Source organism: Gymnoscopelus braueri (genome assembly GCF_963280865.1).
Source record: "Gymnoscopelus braueri genome assembly, chromosome: 12".
Classification (NCBI taxonomy): Eukaryota; Metazoa; Chordata; class Actinopteri; order Myctophiformes; family Myctophidae; genus Gymnoscopelus; species Gymnoscopelus braueri.
In genome coordinates, this window is record NC_137614.1 from 32573661 (window position 1) to 32589936 (window position 16276).

A 16276-nucleotide genomic window follows, 5' to 3' on the forward strand; every position below is an offset into this window, starting at 1 on the left:
ATTGCTCACAGGCCCTCATTGGAAACAAGCCCGCAAGGACTTTCATGAACGTCCTGTTAAAAGGAATAATCCTTCCAGTTCCAAAGCGGCCCCTCTACCTCCTGAGCCACTGTTGCCACCAATGAATATGCTGTTTACATAGATTACCCTGGCGTCCCTAATTTGGGCATGCCACTTATTATACGCGGAAATCAAAAAACAGCCTAGTCCTATGTGCTTAATTAAAAATTTACATAGGCAACATTTATTTTCTTTTATTTTTGTTTTTTAAAATTCATAATATGCATTTTATTCCACGGCCCTGATTCTCGAAGGTTGTTTGTGGCGTTTTGCCGTTTTCATTTTGTAATATATTGTTATCTGGTGACAAAAAAGTGACAAAGCAAGCCTCCCATGGGGCTCAACAAAGCACCACGGGAGACTTGCATTTCCACCTTTTACAAACTCTGTTGACAACTAACATAGTTCAAACCTACAAAAAGTCAAAAGAACAAAATACATAATACAGCAACTGTGAGAGCCTGGAGTATAGCTACAGATGGAGAGTTCTGACAGTGGAGACACCCGTTTGAACCCAAGGACTGGCTGAGAAAACCTGGGCAAAAAAGTAAAACAACAAGCAACTTCACCACTCTCAACAACTACGGTCACAGTGTCCTTGTCCAGGAAAATTCACTGCACCGTTTTTTTCTCACACGTAAACAGCAAAAGACCATAATACTGGACAGTACCCAGGTGTAAGGGGTGGCTGGGTTTCATATTTCTTCACTTTGCCAGCCTCTACAACAGATTGCTTTTATTTATTTATTTAATAATAATAAATGTAATTGAACCTTTATCATTTCCTGTAGGAAAATTCAGTTTTGACTCTGTTCTTTTACACACATAGGCCTGAAACCCAGACATGTGCATACAAGACAGAGACATGCAAATGCAGTGAGATGGTGGAATGATGGGCTGCACATACTAGCACCCAGGAGAAGTTTTAGGGGTTTGGTCTCTTTCTCAAGGGCACCTCGGCAGTGCCCAGGAGTTGAACCACACCTCTCCTGCTCCCAGTCCACACTCCATATTGTGGGCCATGCTGGACTTGAACTGATGACCCCGATTTTAGATGTAATTGGAGTAGCGGACAAGTATCAAATGTGTGCACCTTTAGAACAATAGCTTCTCAGGATTGTTCAATACTTCAACATCAAACCATGGGAACTAGTTCAAAACATTTTGTGGCATTGTGTGTAAACTCGTTCTACATAGATAGATGATGCAGTACTGCTGCCATGACAACTGAATTTCGCTTGCAGAATCAATAAAGGTCTATCTATCTAGCTACGTGTTAAAACTGCAATCTGGAACAAATGTTTTATTTAAACAATTCAAATCCCGGGTAGTACATAAAACTTACAGATTTGAGCCTTAATTGGTAATATGCATGTCAGAGCAGATACAATATGACATACAGTATCACTGTGTTGTACTGTGTGGTTTTCAGGTTATATCGATGGAAGGACATTCATAATTGTACCTCATTGAACTGTATCTTGTGACCACTCTTCATCCTCTGGGGGGAGCTCTTCCATGTCCTCCCAAAGAAGTGCTGGTGAGTCCAGTCAAACAGTGTCACTCGCAACTGGTAGGTGACATCTTGTTGCTCTTGCTCTTCTGAATTCTCCTGTGTGTTTAAAAAGGAAAAACAGGCGAATTAAAATGCAAACAAAGAAAACACTGTTCTTAATGTTCTTGTTCTTCTAGCTGTTATATATGTGATTGCCGGCAATACTATTGTAGTTAGTTAGTTACCTTATTGACACAATTGTATAAAACATTGGGTCCAAACAATAATCAAAAACCCATGAATAAAACACTTTTTTTTTAAAGGTACAATACATTAAAATATACAATATACAACACAAAATCCCTTGACTCATACACCAGGAGCTTTCTGCTGCTCCAAAATTGACAGGCAGGCAGGCATGTAGCATACGCAAAGTGCCCACAAAGAGTGAGCTCAGATCAGTAAATTCATATCCATATTTCACTCTGATGTCTTGTGTGAGGGCCGAGGGACACACCAGTATGTGCTGTTCGTTTTGTATAACAGTCTCACATTGACAAATACGCTGCTCAGGTGGTATGCAACTCCACCTCCCCATTTCCACACGCAGTCTATGAGAGGCTTATGAGAGGCTTGTACAAAAAGCCGACCATCATGGAGGTTTAACCAGCACTCAGAGTTGTAGTGCGTGCGCAACTGGGGAGCAGGCACGCGCACACACCTGCAGACAATCAATAAATGAGACATTCACTGTTGGTGTTTTATCTGTCAGAGTGTGCGGTGTGCAGTTCAGAAGTTGTGCTCCAGTTCATGTTTGGTGTATTTGTGTGTGTCCATGAGAATGCACCACACACAATGTTGACTGAACTGTACTGTGCTCACAGTCACTTGTCAGACAGTAAACATTTTATAGGAGAGAAGTTGTGGGGTCCATTTGTTTTCTTTAAAAGAAATATATATATATATATCCCACGATTTTGTAACCCCATTTGTTTCACCCAGTGCCAATTGTCTAAGTAATCCTGGGCGCTACACTCCCTCTGCCAGCCTAGGGAGAGCCCAGAGCCGAGCTCATGCCTCCTTCAATGCATGAGAGCTAACAAGCATTCTTATCACCCGACAGGGGGGTTTCCCCGGTAGGACGTAGCGTGTGGAAGGAACACGTTATTCCGACCAGTTCCTTTCCCCTCCATCAGGCACCCCGGCTGACCAGGGGGAGGCAGTATAGAGACCAGGATTACTGCATGTTTTTTTGATGGTAGGTACCTAGGGGACCCGGGGAGAACATGCGAACTCCACACAGAAAGGCCCTTTCACCAACCCCACCTAGGGTATGGGCGTTAATTGCACGGAGGAGAGGACACGCCCCCAGCGTCCCCGGCGGGAATTGAACCCAGGACCTTCTAGCTGTGAGGCGACAGCGCTACCGACTGCACCAGGCGCCACCATGCCCCCTTCATTTGTGTTCTAACTGACTCACCTGGGGTGAAGTTGGGAATATGAACCAGCCAGAGCAGAGTGTCGCGAAGATCCTTTGCTTAGCCCTCACCAACTATAGTATTGTTTCTGATGTTTCGATGTGTTGGTTTGTCTAATATTCTCATGATAAACATACAGTTGTGTATATAAAATCTATTTTGCTCTGCATTAGTTTACCTGCTCTGCCAGAGATTATAACTAGTCATTTTTAAAGTGGAAGTTGACCTACAACCCATAAATGCAGCTTTAATACCAAAAGTTACTACAGCTTCTAAATGGTGACAGAATTATTTTTTCTTCTTAAAATGACTTGCAAATTACTTGAAATTTTGGGGAGTTAAAGAAAGTTTAAACTTTAAAATATCTATGCAATTAAAAGATTATAACCCACTCAATGTACCCATTAAACCCATGAATTATTTCATTCTTGAGGGTTATAATTATAAATTATAGCCCACTCAGTGCAATTTCATGTTGAAATCTTTAAAGGGCCAATATAACCCATACAATTCATTTTTCCACCTGCCAAAAACTCATTGCAGCTCCAACCAATTTAAAGCTTGTAAGGATTAGAGGCTAAAATATTCTTTCTTAACTCAAGTATAAAAATTAATAAAAAATAAAAATGTATTTGGTGTGTGATGGTGGTGGTGGTGGTGGTAACTAAAAAATGGCAAAGAATTGGAGCACATGCCATGCCACCAAATCTCACTACCAGGTTTTGAAAGCCCTACCAGCCCTGTTTTTTTCATCAAATGGAGGTCCAGGGCCCCCCAATACATATCAAACTGGGGCTCCTTGAAATGAAAAGGGTTGAGAATCACTGCTCTTCTATACAGTCTACACATATGCTTATAACCTAGCAACAACAACCACCTGTTTGACCAATTTCTCCATCTCAAATTCATCCCTCCCTTAATCCCTCCATCTCTCTCATGTATCAAGTAGTGTTGCCATATTTTGTGAGAGAAATAAGCAACCAGGTCTATGAAAACAAGCCCAAAAGAAGCGAGCCGTTCACCCTTTAAACATACATTGGCTATTTGAAAATAGGTAATCTGCTATTTTCAAAACTCTTGAAATAAAATGTGGAATATTTGGAATATTTTTGAAACATTCTAACAAATGCTCCCCTGGGCACAAAACATAAGAAAATAAAGCACTAAAGAAGAAGCCTAAATAAAATAAGCCCAATAAGTAATAACAGGGTCCCCACACATTTTTAGCAATGAATTTCCAAAACTTTTCCAAAACATTTCCAGAATATTTAGCCCAATTTCCAGGCCTATATAACAATCATTCAGCGCAATAATGTGTCTCTTACTCCTATGTAGAATGCCCAAAGATAGGCTGTGTAGCAAAAATAAAGCATAGAATAGTACAATTTCATTAAAAATTTCGTGCAAAATTAGGGCATAGCTCACTGGAAGACTCATTATGGCATCCGTATGACTTATTTTATTTAAATAATATATGCCATCACACAGCCCGTTCGGCGAAAACTAACTTATGTTACATATTTCGTGTAATGTTATACATGTTTATGAAAATGTTTTGTATTAACAAAATCAATAGCCAAAAACAATGCATAGCCAAATATTTTTCCAGGACCCTTGATAAATTCCAGGACCTTTGATCAATTCCCAAACTTTTCCAGTACTGGATTTTCTTTTTTTCAATTTCAAAATATTTCCAGGAATTTCATGACCGTGGGGACCCTGTAATAATAAGCGGACATGCAACACTGGTCGTGTATCAAGCTACCCAGAGCCTTCTACCGAACTGAGTCTAAACAGCAACACACGAATAATTCATAATTTATGCTTATTACGACGAAGTATCCGGGGAGTGTCAGTGAGTGTGTGTGAACTGAACTCACATTAGTGTGTTGTTGTAAGTGAGCTCCAGCCACACGGCTCAGACAGAGCTGGAAGCCCTCAGAGCGGTTTATAAGGTGACTGTCATGGACCAGGTGGACGGTCTGGCAGTGAGACGGTACCGTCCTGGTTCTATCGAACAGCCGGACCCAGTCAGACATGTCCTCCTCCTCCGGTTCTGCCTCTTCTTCTTCTTCTTCCCGGTTTAATGAAAGTGAGCGTCGCATTGCGGCTACCGAACGTTGTTCAAACACACGGTGGTCGGTGGGGTATTAAAAACTGTTTTTCAAACCAGGAGCCGCCATATTGAAGCTAGACGCCCTAATATCACAAATAGGGGGGTTTAGCAAAATAGAGCCATGCTTTTATTTGGAATATTTGTCGAGCAAGAAAGTAAATATAAGATAAACGTAGAACGACAATTATTGTTGAATTCATTTGAATTATGTTAATTTGAATTAAATTAAACACATTAAAATGCTGCTCAATATCAACCGTCGACCCTCTCAGTTGGTATGTCCCAACGCAATGTATCAGTTTCTATGGTAAAGTCCACGTTGCTATGTGGTTGCTATGTAGCCCTGAAACATGACTGTCATACCATGACAGTCATGGTGCCGAGTCCCCCTGGTCTAAAGTTGTGTTCGATTTTTTCACATTGCCATCTCTCACATAAACATAAACGTTCAGATTTCAAATATAAAGTGCTTACCACCGAGCCACGGATGTTACAAGGCGATGCGGACCGCGATGAGTACCCGTATCTCCCGTATTGTTCAATAAAAAGCATTTTAATCCCATCGCCGGCCATTTTCTTTTTTTGTTTTTTTTTGTTTTGTAATGTATCAGAGTGCAATACACCTCCCAACCATTAGTGTCGCATGGTTGAAAGTATAGGAGACAATTTGGAGAAAATGGACGGCGATGGGATTAAAATGCTTTTTATTGAACAATACGGGAGATACGGGTACTCATCGTGGTCCACATCGCCTTGTAACATCCGTGGCTCGGTGGTAAGCACTTTATATTTGAAATCTGAACGTTTATGTTTATGTGAGCGATGGCAATCTGAAAAAATCGAACAAAACTTTAGACCAGGGGGACAGGGCACCATGACGCTTGTATACAAGCGTCATGTGAACCATGGCTAGTTGCTATGCAGTTCTTCATCGGGGCCTGTTATACGGAAAAAAGAAATAAGTGTCGCCATCTCGCGACCCTTTCCTTTGGTTGTAAATGTGTGCATTATGGGCATATTTGACAGTTGAGTCTTCCAGCAACAGCCCAACACAACAGTGGTGGCGGTAGCCTACTCAGATATTTTACTTAAGTAAAAGTAGCAATACCACAATTACACAATATAAAAAATACTCTGTTACAAGTAAAAGGCCTGTGTTCAAAATGTTCCTTGAGTAAAAGTACAAATCAAAATATACTTAAAGTATCAAAAGTAAAAGTACTAAAATGTTTGAAAATAGCAGATCTACAAGCTCACAACGCGCGTTGTGAGCTTGTAGATAGGATATTTTCAAATAGCCTAGTTATAAAATAGGGATAAAGTGGGATGCATGTTTTATAATGTTATAATTTATATCTGCAAAGTAACTAGTAATAATTGTAGTAGAGTAAAAGTACAATATTTTCCTCTGAGATGTAGTGGAAATTGGAAATATTCCAGTAAAGTAAATATACCTCAAATTGTACTTGAGTACAGTACTTGAGTAAATGTACCTAGTTACTTTCCACCATTGCAGCACATACACATTGATTATTTTTTTTAAAGAAGAAAGAAAAAAACAGTAGTGGTATATCATTAATGTCTATGTTCATATGTTAAATGAAAATTCCTTGAATGAATTTGTGTAGCTTTTTCTGTGGAGAAAGTACAATTAATTGTAAATACATTTGCAAAACTGCTGCAGTGTAATATAAGATTTCCCTAGTGCCCGCTCTTCCTGTATCCTTTTTAATACATTTGTCTCAAAAAGGGACTGCAAAGTCTTGAAAACGTGCTCCTATTCGTTTCAAAAGCTTTTTACCAAGCTATTACATTGTACATAAAACAATTTCTAACAGCAAGTGCACATTTCTGTGGTTTTGTAAGCTTGTTTATTGCAATTATGTGACACAGCTCTGTTTATACATTTCTTTTCCCCCCTTTAATTGCACATACATTTCTTAGTTTTGACTTTAAGTTTATATTTCACACTTTCACAGGCTTGCTTTGGCAATGTAAATGTATGTTTCCCCTGCCAACAAAGTTAATTTGAACTGATTTGAATGAAGACAATAAACCTTTAAAAGAAAATCCCAATCCTGTCCTGTAGATGGTAGTATGTATCCTTTGGTGGGGGAGGGTTGTTTACAAAACAGAGCAAGAGATGACAGTTTAGCGTTGCCATGTCCGCTTATTATAGGCGACTTTGGGCTTGTTTTTCTGTAAAGTTGCTTGTAAAAGTTGGCTGTTGCGGGTTGCAGTTTTTGGGGCCTTGTTTAAAAGTGTAGTTACTTATTTGGGCTTCCTACCTAAATGTTGTTTAAACCAGTGGTTCTCAGATATTTCCATGTCAAGGACCCCCAAATTAATATGTATTTGTCCCCAAGCCCCATTTGAAAATGTTTTGTGCCAGGGAGCCCCGCATACCAGATTTGTGTTGTTCAAGATAAAAAATCTTCACCTTTTATTTCAAGAAAGTTTGAAAATAGCAGATCTACAAACTCACAACGCATGGCATCACGACGCGTTGTGAGCTTGCAAAGGTCTAAAGTGCTCATGTGACCTAAATTGCTTCTTTGGGGCTTGTTTTCATAGACCTGGTTGCGTGTTTCTCTCGCAAAACCTGGCAACACTGACTACAGTTTCGATATGTACCGCGGAAGTAGAACCAGTCCAGTAGTAAGGTAACAATTGTTTACAATGTTTGGTTGTTTGGGAAGAGAGAGCTGTAAACCCGTTAAAATCCGGAATCTCCACGAAACCAGAAAATATGGCATTGCAGCAAAAAACCTGAAGGAGTTGCTTAAAAAATCCTGCAAGCTATTGCAAGTAAGTTAAGCTCGAGTTTTCTTTAGCACGAAAATAGTGATCTCTAAGCTCACGACAACGCATCGCGATGATGAGACGCGTTGTGAGCTTGTACATCTGCTATTTTTGATCTCCTAAATTAAGCATTGCTGTTCTGTTTTGTGGTGGAAGTCAAATGGCCGAAATGTATACAGAGCTGAAGTGGTTACTGTATGTTTTGTAATAATTATCTAAATCTACAAAGTAACTAGTAACTAAAGTTTTCAAATAATTGTAGTAGAGTAAAAGTATAATATTTGCATCTGAGATGTAATGGAGTAGAAGTAAAAGTATTGAAAATTTGAAATACTCCAGTAAAGTAAAAAATACCTCAAAATTGTACTTAAGTACAGTACTTGAGTAAATGTACTTAGTTACTTTGAACCACTGGTTCTGTTATGCGTTTCCAGGCACCCCGTGGATCATATCGTGTCTGCTTGTATGAAGACGGCACTGAGGTGACAGAGGAATATTTCCATGTTCTTCCAGATCATGTAGAACTTGTGCTTCTCTCTGATGCCGAGACATGGGGTGGATGTAAGTAACTTCACTATTACACATGATGGATTGTTGTAGCAGCTGTTTCCTGTAATAACTACATTGTTTGTAGGTATTACATGTTATTACAATTATTAACACAGAAAATGTAATGCACTTGTACAGCTTGCTTTTATTACACTTAAAGTATAATACAAGCCTGTTAACATTCCCAATAATCTACTGAAATGTCCTGACTGTCTGATATTGCAAATGTAATGCCTTTTACATTTTGGGGAATTAGTACATTCTTAGTTTGTAATTTTTTGCTGTGCTCATTTTCAGTCCAGAGTTTGATATGTTATTATAAGCTATTATAATGATATTCTTAAATTCAAAAATATAGAACTGGACTGAAAATACACAATATAATCAGTCAAAACTATTACAACATTATTTAGGGGGGGGGGGTATCTATACATTCCCAATAATGTAATGAGGTAGGCCTATTACATTATCAGTAAATGTCATTACCTCACACAAGTTATGTTTTCAGCCAAATTCATCAGACTTTTGTCTATTATTGCATTATTTGTTAATTAATAAGTCTTCAACCCTCTGTTCATATAAAGTCAGTGTGTCAACGTATGAAACATCATTTGTTAATTACCATTTAACTACACATGCTACCTTTCTGCAACGTGACTTTACATTGTGCTTGTGTTTTCAGCGGTCTGTGATCTAAGCCATTTGCTGAGCACAGACAGACACGCTGACCGTCTCATCCAGGAAGCCAGGAAACTTCTCAATGATGAGTCGTCTCCGAAAAGGCGTAAACTCCTGGGTGAATTTCTCCGTCACCTGCAGGACAACTCTGATCTGGAAAAAAGAGAGGATGATGAAGGCTGGTTCAAAGGTAGGCCATCCCGTGGGGATGCTTTAAAATACAGGGAACATCCCTTTATCCATCTGTGTGTGACTTTACCCCTGACTGAGGTTTCGTCTCAGGTGTCAATGTTCGATTCAAGACCAAGTCTGCTTATATGAAGTACAACTGCGAGAGCAGGATGCGAGGCTACCTGAGAGAGGTAACAGCAAAGTTTCTAGTGTAACGGTCCTCTACATATATCAGTAATTGTATTCAAATGTTATTTAACCAGTTTTGCATGTCTACTTAGATGGCTGACGTGGCGAAAACCATAAAGAAAAATAAACTCAGGGAAGAGTTCCAGGCAGCGGCAGAGTTTCTGACGGACAAGCTAAAAAAAGACAAGTACAACGGCTGCTACTTCGACAGGACTGAAGAGAAACCAAACCGCTTCTGCACTCAGGATGGCTGGTTCACATGCCAGGTGACAGATTATTATAGTCTGACCGAGAGGCAGATATAGAAGTTTGATGGATAATAAATCTCTTGAGTGACTTGCAGATTGAAGGGGGAACAAAGTAAGAGACTGTCCTTTCGATTAGAAAGTTCACCAATTCACTATCACACGCTTTAACACATTGATTGCCTAGATCGAGTTAACTCGTTTTTACATTTTTGGGGGAAAATTCCACAAGGGGCGACCTAACACAGCTTTGGAATGATCGATCGTCTCTCAGAGAAGAAAAATGTGGATGTGACATCATTCCAAAAAACGTCACTTCCATCCGCCCCAATGATGGGATTTTCAGAAAAACGGCTGTAACTCAGTTTCTTTTTTTTCCATTGAAAACCACCCGTTTTCAGCGGACCAAAGCTCCAAAATGGCGGATCGCGGTTGGAAACTTGTCGTTCCCATGGATACACAGATCCTTCCGTCTACTCACAGGAAACCTTTTTCCGTGTGTTTTTTTTCCACAATGTCGGTTCCACGGCGTTTCAAATATCATCGGATTGAGGTAATTATACGCCGGCACGGGGATAGAAAACTATGTTTAATATCTTGACAATCAATGTGTTAATGCATTAGGCCTCCCAACATCTCTAGGAGGCGTTAATATTGGAATACACTTCAGATTATCAAAGTAGATTCAGATTCAGTCTTTATTGTGCTCTATAGAGGACATTTTCTTTCACTTCACGGTCTGTACACAATCAAACACTCGTCACAAGTAAGACTCAAACCAGGGTATAAACAAACTAGAACATCACAACACAAGGTCAGACCTGAGCCCAGGCTATTAAGCCACTTATACTTAGTTGAACGGAGCCCACTGGGGCTCTATACTAGACCCCCTCCTGTTTTCCCTCTACCCTAAATGTATTTGCCGAAAATAGCAGATCTACAAGCTCACAAGCGTTGTAAGCTTGTATATCTGCTATGTTCGACAAATGTTTGACCCAGAATAGGGATGCTAGACTTCAAGTGGTTAATATGATTGCTGACATAGTTATCTATATTTGCAGCCAGAGGGTGAAGCATGGGTTGAGGGGTGGCAGGGGTCATGTGTTGTGGTCAGTGCTCTGTAAGTGGTGGCAGTGAGGGCTGGCAGGTTAGGAGTGCAGTGTTTTATTTTAGAAGATTTAGTGATTTTCAGGAGCTCTTTTCTACTGCTGAGGGCGAGCATGGTGAATTAACAGGTGGTGCAGTACAGGAGGATGGGTTTAATAATGCCACAGGACAGAAAGAGCAGGAGGTGGTTTGACTGATGCAGCCCTAGGTTTTTCAAATGGCAAAGTGTCATGGTTGGCAGCATTTATGGATGTCTGTGGTGTGGTGATCAAAAGTCAAGATCAAAGTACTGACTGTACCTCTCACAAACCTCAGGGACCGTTCGACCAGGACGCATGCATGTCATTCCACTCAATCAACCCCTATGGCAACCACGAGAGCAGGGTGGTCTTCAGCACATGGAATCTGGATCACATGTAGGTGTTGGGTTATTACATTGGTTGTGCTTAATGTATTAAAACATTTTATTCAGGAACTTGAGACAAGTCTCCATTATTGTTGGACATTATCTGCTCTAACCCCCGCCCACCACCCCACCCCCCCCCATTACAAATATTGATACATATATATATATATGTATGTATACATGTGTTTCCAGGATTGAGAAGAAACGGGCAATCATCCCTGATCTGCTGGACGCTCTCTGTGGCCACAAGTGCAGTGACATCAACATGGAGTATTTCTACAGTCTGCTGTTCACCAGAGTAAACCTGAAGCTTGTTCACATTGTGTGCCATAAGAAGGGACAGCACAACCTACACTGTGAGAAGAGTAAGATCTACAAACGAGCCATAGATACAGATAAGACAATCAAAAATGACAACGGGAAGCGGTTACGCAGGAAATAGCATTTTATACTTGAATGAATTTTAATTCCCTTAATTTATTCAAATTAAGGGTCAGAAGTAGATAGAAATGACATTGGGAATTTTTCACAAGAAATAACATTTTATACTTTTTTAAAGAAAATCATTAATTTATACAAATGAACTGTGAGTTTACATATTGTACATATTGACATGAATTTACAATGCTGTGAAGCTGTTAACTGGTTAACAGATGTAAGAGCTTACAATCATGTATCCATTTTTGACTCCATTAGAATTGTTCCAGCTTTCTTTGACACAGCGATAATTTTTTTCAACCTCAACTCAGCTTCCCGTAGGCCTACTTGGACTAAATCAAATCTACTTTTCAGACTTACGGTACCTTACAAGAAGCAAAATGCTGTTCTACATTCTCTTTGCCATTTTTGTGGCTGTGATAGCAGTTGCTTTTCCCACCAGCTCTGGGAAATTGTTTCAACGGCTGGTCAGCAGATTTTGTTGGCCTGCTTTGCTTTGTTCATCATTTACGGTACATTAGGGTGCTAGTGATAAAGGCATTGAAGCACCAACAGGATATGGGGCCACTGTTTGAAATGAGTGTTTCATCATTTTTGTTTATTGAATGTGTTTGTTTTCTTTTTGCTTAATAAAAAGCAACAAAAACATATTTCAAAAGCTTACTGACACCAAAACATTTCATCTCTGGAGCTTTAAATGTAAAGTGTTATGGGATTATTCTTTCTTTTTTTGTCAGAAAGTAATTTTTCAAATAAACAAACAAGCAAATATTTGCAGTCAAGAAAGATTAATGTGCTCTGTGTATTGGCACTGTGATAATAAAATGCATTGTTTGGACTACAATTATTACTGGAATTATATTTTTCATTCAGTCAGGCAGTTGCATAGCAAACTACAAAAAGCACTGTGCATAAATAATGCATTTGCTAACAGGCAATTAAAAAAAATCAAATATCTGATTGCTTGCGTTATAAGAATCAACAATATATACACAATAGCGCACTATTTACCTTTGCAGATAGAAACTATTTTGTTTTTGCAAATATCTTCAGTCTCAGTGGATACATACGTAACTATATACAAATTTACAATTTGCACAACATTTTAGCAAATTGTAAATTTGATGATTGATGGCCTGAAGATACTTATTTTCAGGCCATCAATCATCACTAACAAAACATTAAGGGAAGTGCCCGTGCTGTTTACATAGATTACCCTGGCGTCCCTATTCCCTATTTTGGGCATGCCACTTATTATACGCGGAAATCAAAAAACAGCCTAGTCCTATGTGCTTAATTTAAATTTAAAACTTGTATTTTATTTTATTTTAATTCATAATATGCATTTTATTCCACGGCCCTGATTCTCGAAGGTTGTTTGTGCCGTTTTGCCGTTTTCATTTTGTAATATATTATCTGTAGCCATTTGTCATGGATGGCTGTGACTGTTTAGCTCATGGGTATTGTTACAGTATGTTCATTTTCTGTCGTTAGTTTGGTAGAACTTTGCTCTCTGTGGTGTTCTTAAAAAGAGCTGGATTGAAAGTCATCGTGTCACAATCTCTGTTGTATTCCCCTTTATTTGTTTTAGTTTTTTACTTAAATTTTTATCCCACGATTTTGTAACCCTATTTTTTACACCCAGTGCCAATTGTCTATGTAATCCTGGGCACTACCTTCCCTCTGCCAACCTAGGGAGGCCAGGGCCGAGCGCATGCCTCCTTCAATGCATGAGAGCCACGTTATTCCAACCAGTTCCCTTCCCCTCCATCAGGCGCCCCGGCTGGCCAGGGGGAGGCAGTATAGTGACCAGGATTACTGCATGTTTTTGTGAGGGTACCTACCCTAGGAGACACGGGGAGAACATGCAAACTCCACACAGAAAGGCCCTTTCGCCAACCCCACCTAGGGTATGGGCACTGATGACGCGGAGGAGAGAACACACCCCCAGCGCCCACAGCGTCCCCTGCGGGGATCAAACCCAGGACCTTCTAGCTGTGACGCGACAGCACTACCGTGCCCCGTACCCCTTTAGTTTTAGTACAGAGTTTGTAAAAGGTGACAAAGCAAGCCTCCCATGGCGCTCAACAAAGCACCACGGGAGACTTGCATTTCCACCTTTTACAAAATCTGTTGACAACTAAGATAGTTCAACCCTACAAAAAGTCAAAAGAACAAAATACATAATACAGCAACTGTGAGAGCCTGGAGTATAGCTACAGATGGAAAGTTCTGACTGTGGAGACACCCGTTTGAACCCAAGGACTGGCTGAGAAACCTGGGCAAAAAAGTAAAACAACAAGCAACTTCACCACTCTCAACAACTACTGTCACTGTCCTTGTCCAGGAAAATTCACTGCACCGTTTTTTTCTCACACACAGCAAAAGACAATATTTATACTGGACAGTACCCAGGTGTAAGGGGTGGCTGGGTTTCATATTTCTTCACTTTGCCAGCCTCTACAACACATTGCTTTTATGTATTTATTTAATAATAATAAATGTAATTGAACCTTTATCATTTCCTGTAGGAAAATTCAGTTTTGACTCTGTTCTTTTACACACATAGGCCTGAAACCCAGACATGTGCATACAAGACAGAGACATGCAAATGCAGTGAGATGGTGGAATGATGGGCTGCACATACTAGCACCCAGGAGAAGTTTTAGGGGTTTGGTCTCTTTCTCAAGGGCACCTCGGCAGTGCCCAGGAGTTGAACCACACCTCTCCTGCTCCCAGTCCACACTCCATATTGTGGGCCATGCTGGACTTGAACTGATGACCCCGATTTTAGATGTAATTGGAGTAGCGGACAAGTATCAAATGTGTGCACCTTTAGAACAATAGCTTCTCAGGATTGTTCAATACTTCAACATCAAACCATGGGAACTAGTTCAAAACATTGTGTGGCATTGTGTGTAAACTCGTTCTACATAGATAGATGATGCAGTGCTGCTGCCATGACAACTGAATTTCGCTTGCAGAATCAATAAAGGTCTATCTATCTATCTACGTGTTAAAACTGCAATCTGGAACAAATGTTTTATTTAAACAATTAAATGTTACCCAATCTGTATAGTTAATACAATACAACTAGCACATCTGCAGTGGATGGAGCTGGTCTTCCTACTCTCTCATTGACAAATGTACAACCTGGTGTTGGGTAGGACACAGACTGGTTGACAGCTAGTACTGTCTGAAGTTCATAAGTGCAATATCTCCCCTAGACAAGCAGGGATTCTGTCTTGGAAGAGCGGCCGGTAGATGTTTGGGACCTGCATTCAAATCCTGGGTAGTGCATAAAACGTACAGATTGGAGCCTTAATTGGTAATATGCATGTCAGAGCAGATACAATATGGTATCAGTATCACTGTGTTGTACTGTGTGCCATGGATGTGTGGTTTTCAGGTTATATCGATGGAAGGACATTCATAATTGTACCTCATTGAACTGTATCTTGTGACCACTCTTCATCCTCTGGGGGGAGCTCTTCCATGTCCTCCCAAAGAAGTGCTGGTGAGTCCAGTCAAACAGTGTCACTCGCAACTGGTAGGTGACATCTTGTTGCTCTTGATCTTCTGAATTCTCCTGTGTGTTTAAAAAGGAAAAACAGGCGAATTAAAATGCAAACAAAAAAACACTGTTCTTAATGTTCTTGTTCTTCTAGCTGTTATTTATGTGATTACAGGCAATACTATTGTTGTTAGTTAGTTACTTCATTGACACAATTGTATAAAACATTGGGTCCAAACAATAATCAAAAACCCATGAATAAAAAACTTTTTTTTTAAAGGTACAATACATCAAAATATACAATATACAACACAAAATCCCTTGACTCATACACCAGGAGCTTTCTGTTGCTCCAAAATTGACAGGCAGGCATGTAGCATACGCAATGTGTCTCTGTTAGTGCCCACAAAGAAAGAGTGAGCTCAGATCAGTAAACTCATATCCATATTTCACTCTGATGTCTTGTGTGAGGGCCGAGGGACACACACCAGTATGTGCTGTTCGTTTTGTATAACAGTCTCACATTGACAAATACGCTGCTCAGGTGGTATGCAACTCCACCTCCCCATTTCCACACGCAGTCTATGAGAGGCTTATGAGAGGCTTGTACAAAAAGCCGACCATCATCGAGGTTTAACCAGCACTCAGAGTTGTAGTGCATGCACAACTGGGGAGCAGGCACGCGCACACACCTGCAGACAATCAATGAATGAGACATTCACTGTTGGTGTTTTATCTAAGACATAGCCTGATTGTCGAGGTCGGAGCGCTATAATATCAACGTTCGGCCAATCAAAGAAAAGCACACGCACTGGGAGGACGGGATCGACTCCTGCCCGAGCCAACTTTGTTCAACTGTGCTCTGCTTGCTTGTAGCATATATACTGTACATATAACGTAACATACTCTTGTATTCATTGCATCTGTCATTCTAGACTTACAATTGATGAGATGATCAAAGTGTAGCAGGATGGGCGTTGGCTCCCATTCTACCCACGGCCCATCCTCCGCCCACTCATCAGTGGGCT

General features: G+C 40.2%; 2 protein-coding genes across 2 annotated transcripts in view; one reads left to right on the top strand and one right to left on the bottom strand.

Annotated features, from left to right (window-relative positions):
• The window catches only part of nphp4 (nephronophthisis 4), a 244105-nt gene extending 239025 nt beyond the window's left edge, over positions 1-5080 (bottom strand). The window contains exons 1-2 of the mRNA XM_080443698.1: positions 4914-5080; positions 1526-1672 (exon numbers count right to left, since the gene is read on the bottom strand). Of these exons, the coding sequence (XP_080299824.1) occupies positions 1526-1672; positions 4914-5072 (306 nt within the window). The 5' untranslated portion in view covers positions 5073-5080. The remainder of the gene's footprint in view (positions 1-1525; positions 1673-4913) is intronic.
• Positions 5081-7800: 2720 nt separating this feature from the next.
• LOC308096311 (DNA fragmentation factor subunit beta-like) lies at positions 7801-12578 on the top strand. The gene is made up of 7 exons (XM_080443705.1): positions 7801-7957; positions 8386-8512; positions 9183-9368; positions 9461-9540; positions 9631-9804; positions 11206-11306; positions 11489-12578. Exons 1-7 carry the CDS (start codon positions 7829-7831, stop codon positions 11736-11738), a joined length of 1047 nt encoding a protein of 348 aa, XP_080299831.1. The 5' UTR covers positions 7801-7828; the 3' UTR covers positions 11739-12578.
• The last annotated feature ends 3698 nt before the right edge of the window (positions 12579-16276 follow it).

Bases quoted from the DNA above. Each gene is read 5' to 3' on its own strand.
- LOC308096311 (XM_080443705.1), top strand. From the start codon at position 7,829: ATGTTTGGTTGTTTGGGAAGAGAGAGCTGTAAACCCGTTAAAATCCGG. The intron at 9,369-9,460 runs GTAGGCCATCCC...GTTTCGTCTCAG, and splicing joins TGATGAAGGCTGGTTCAAAG to GTGTCAATGTTCGATTCAAG. The intron at 9,805-11,205 runs GTGACAGATTAT...CACAAACCTCAG, and splicing joins ATGGCTGGTTCACATGCCAG to GGACCGTTCGACCAGGACGC.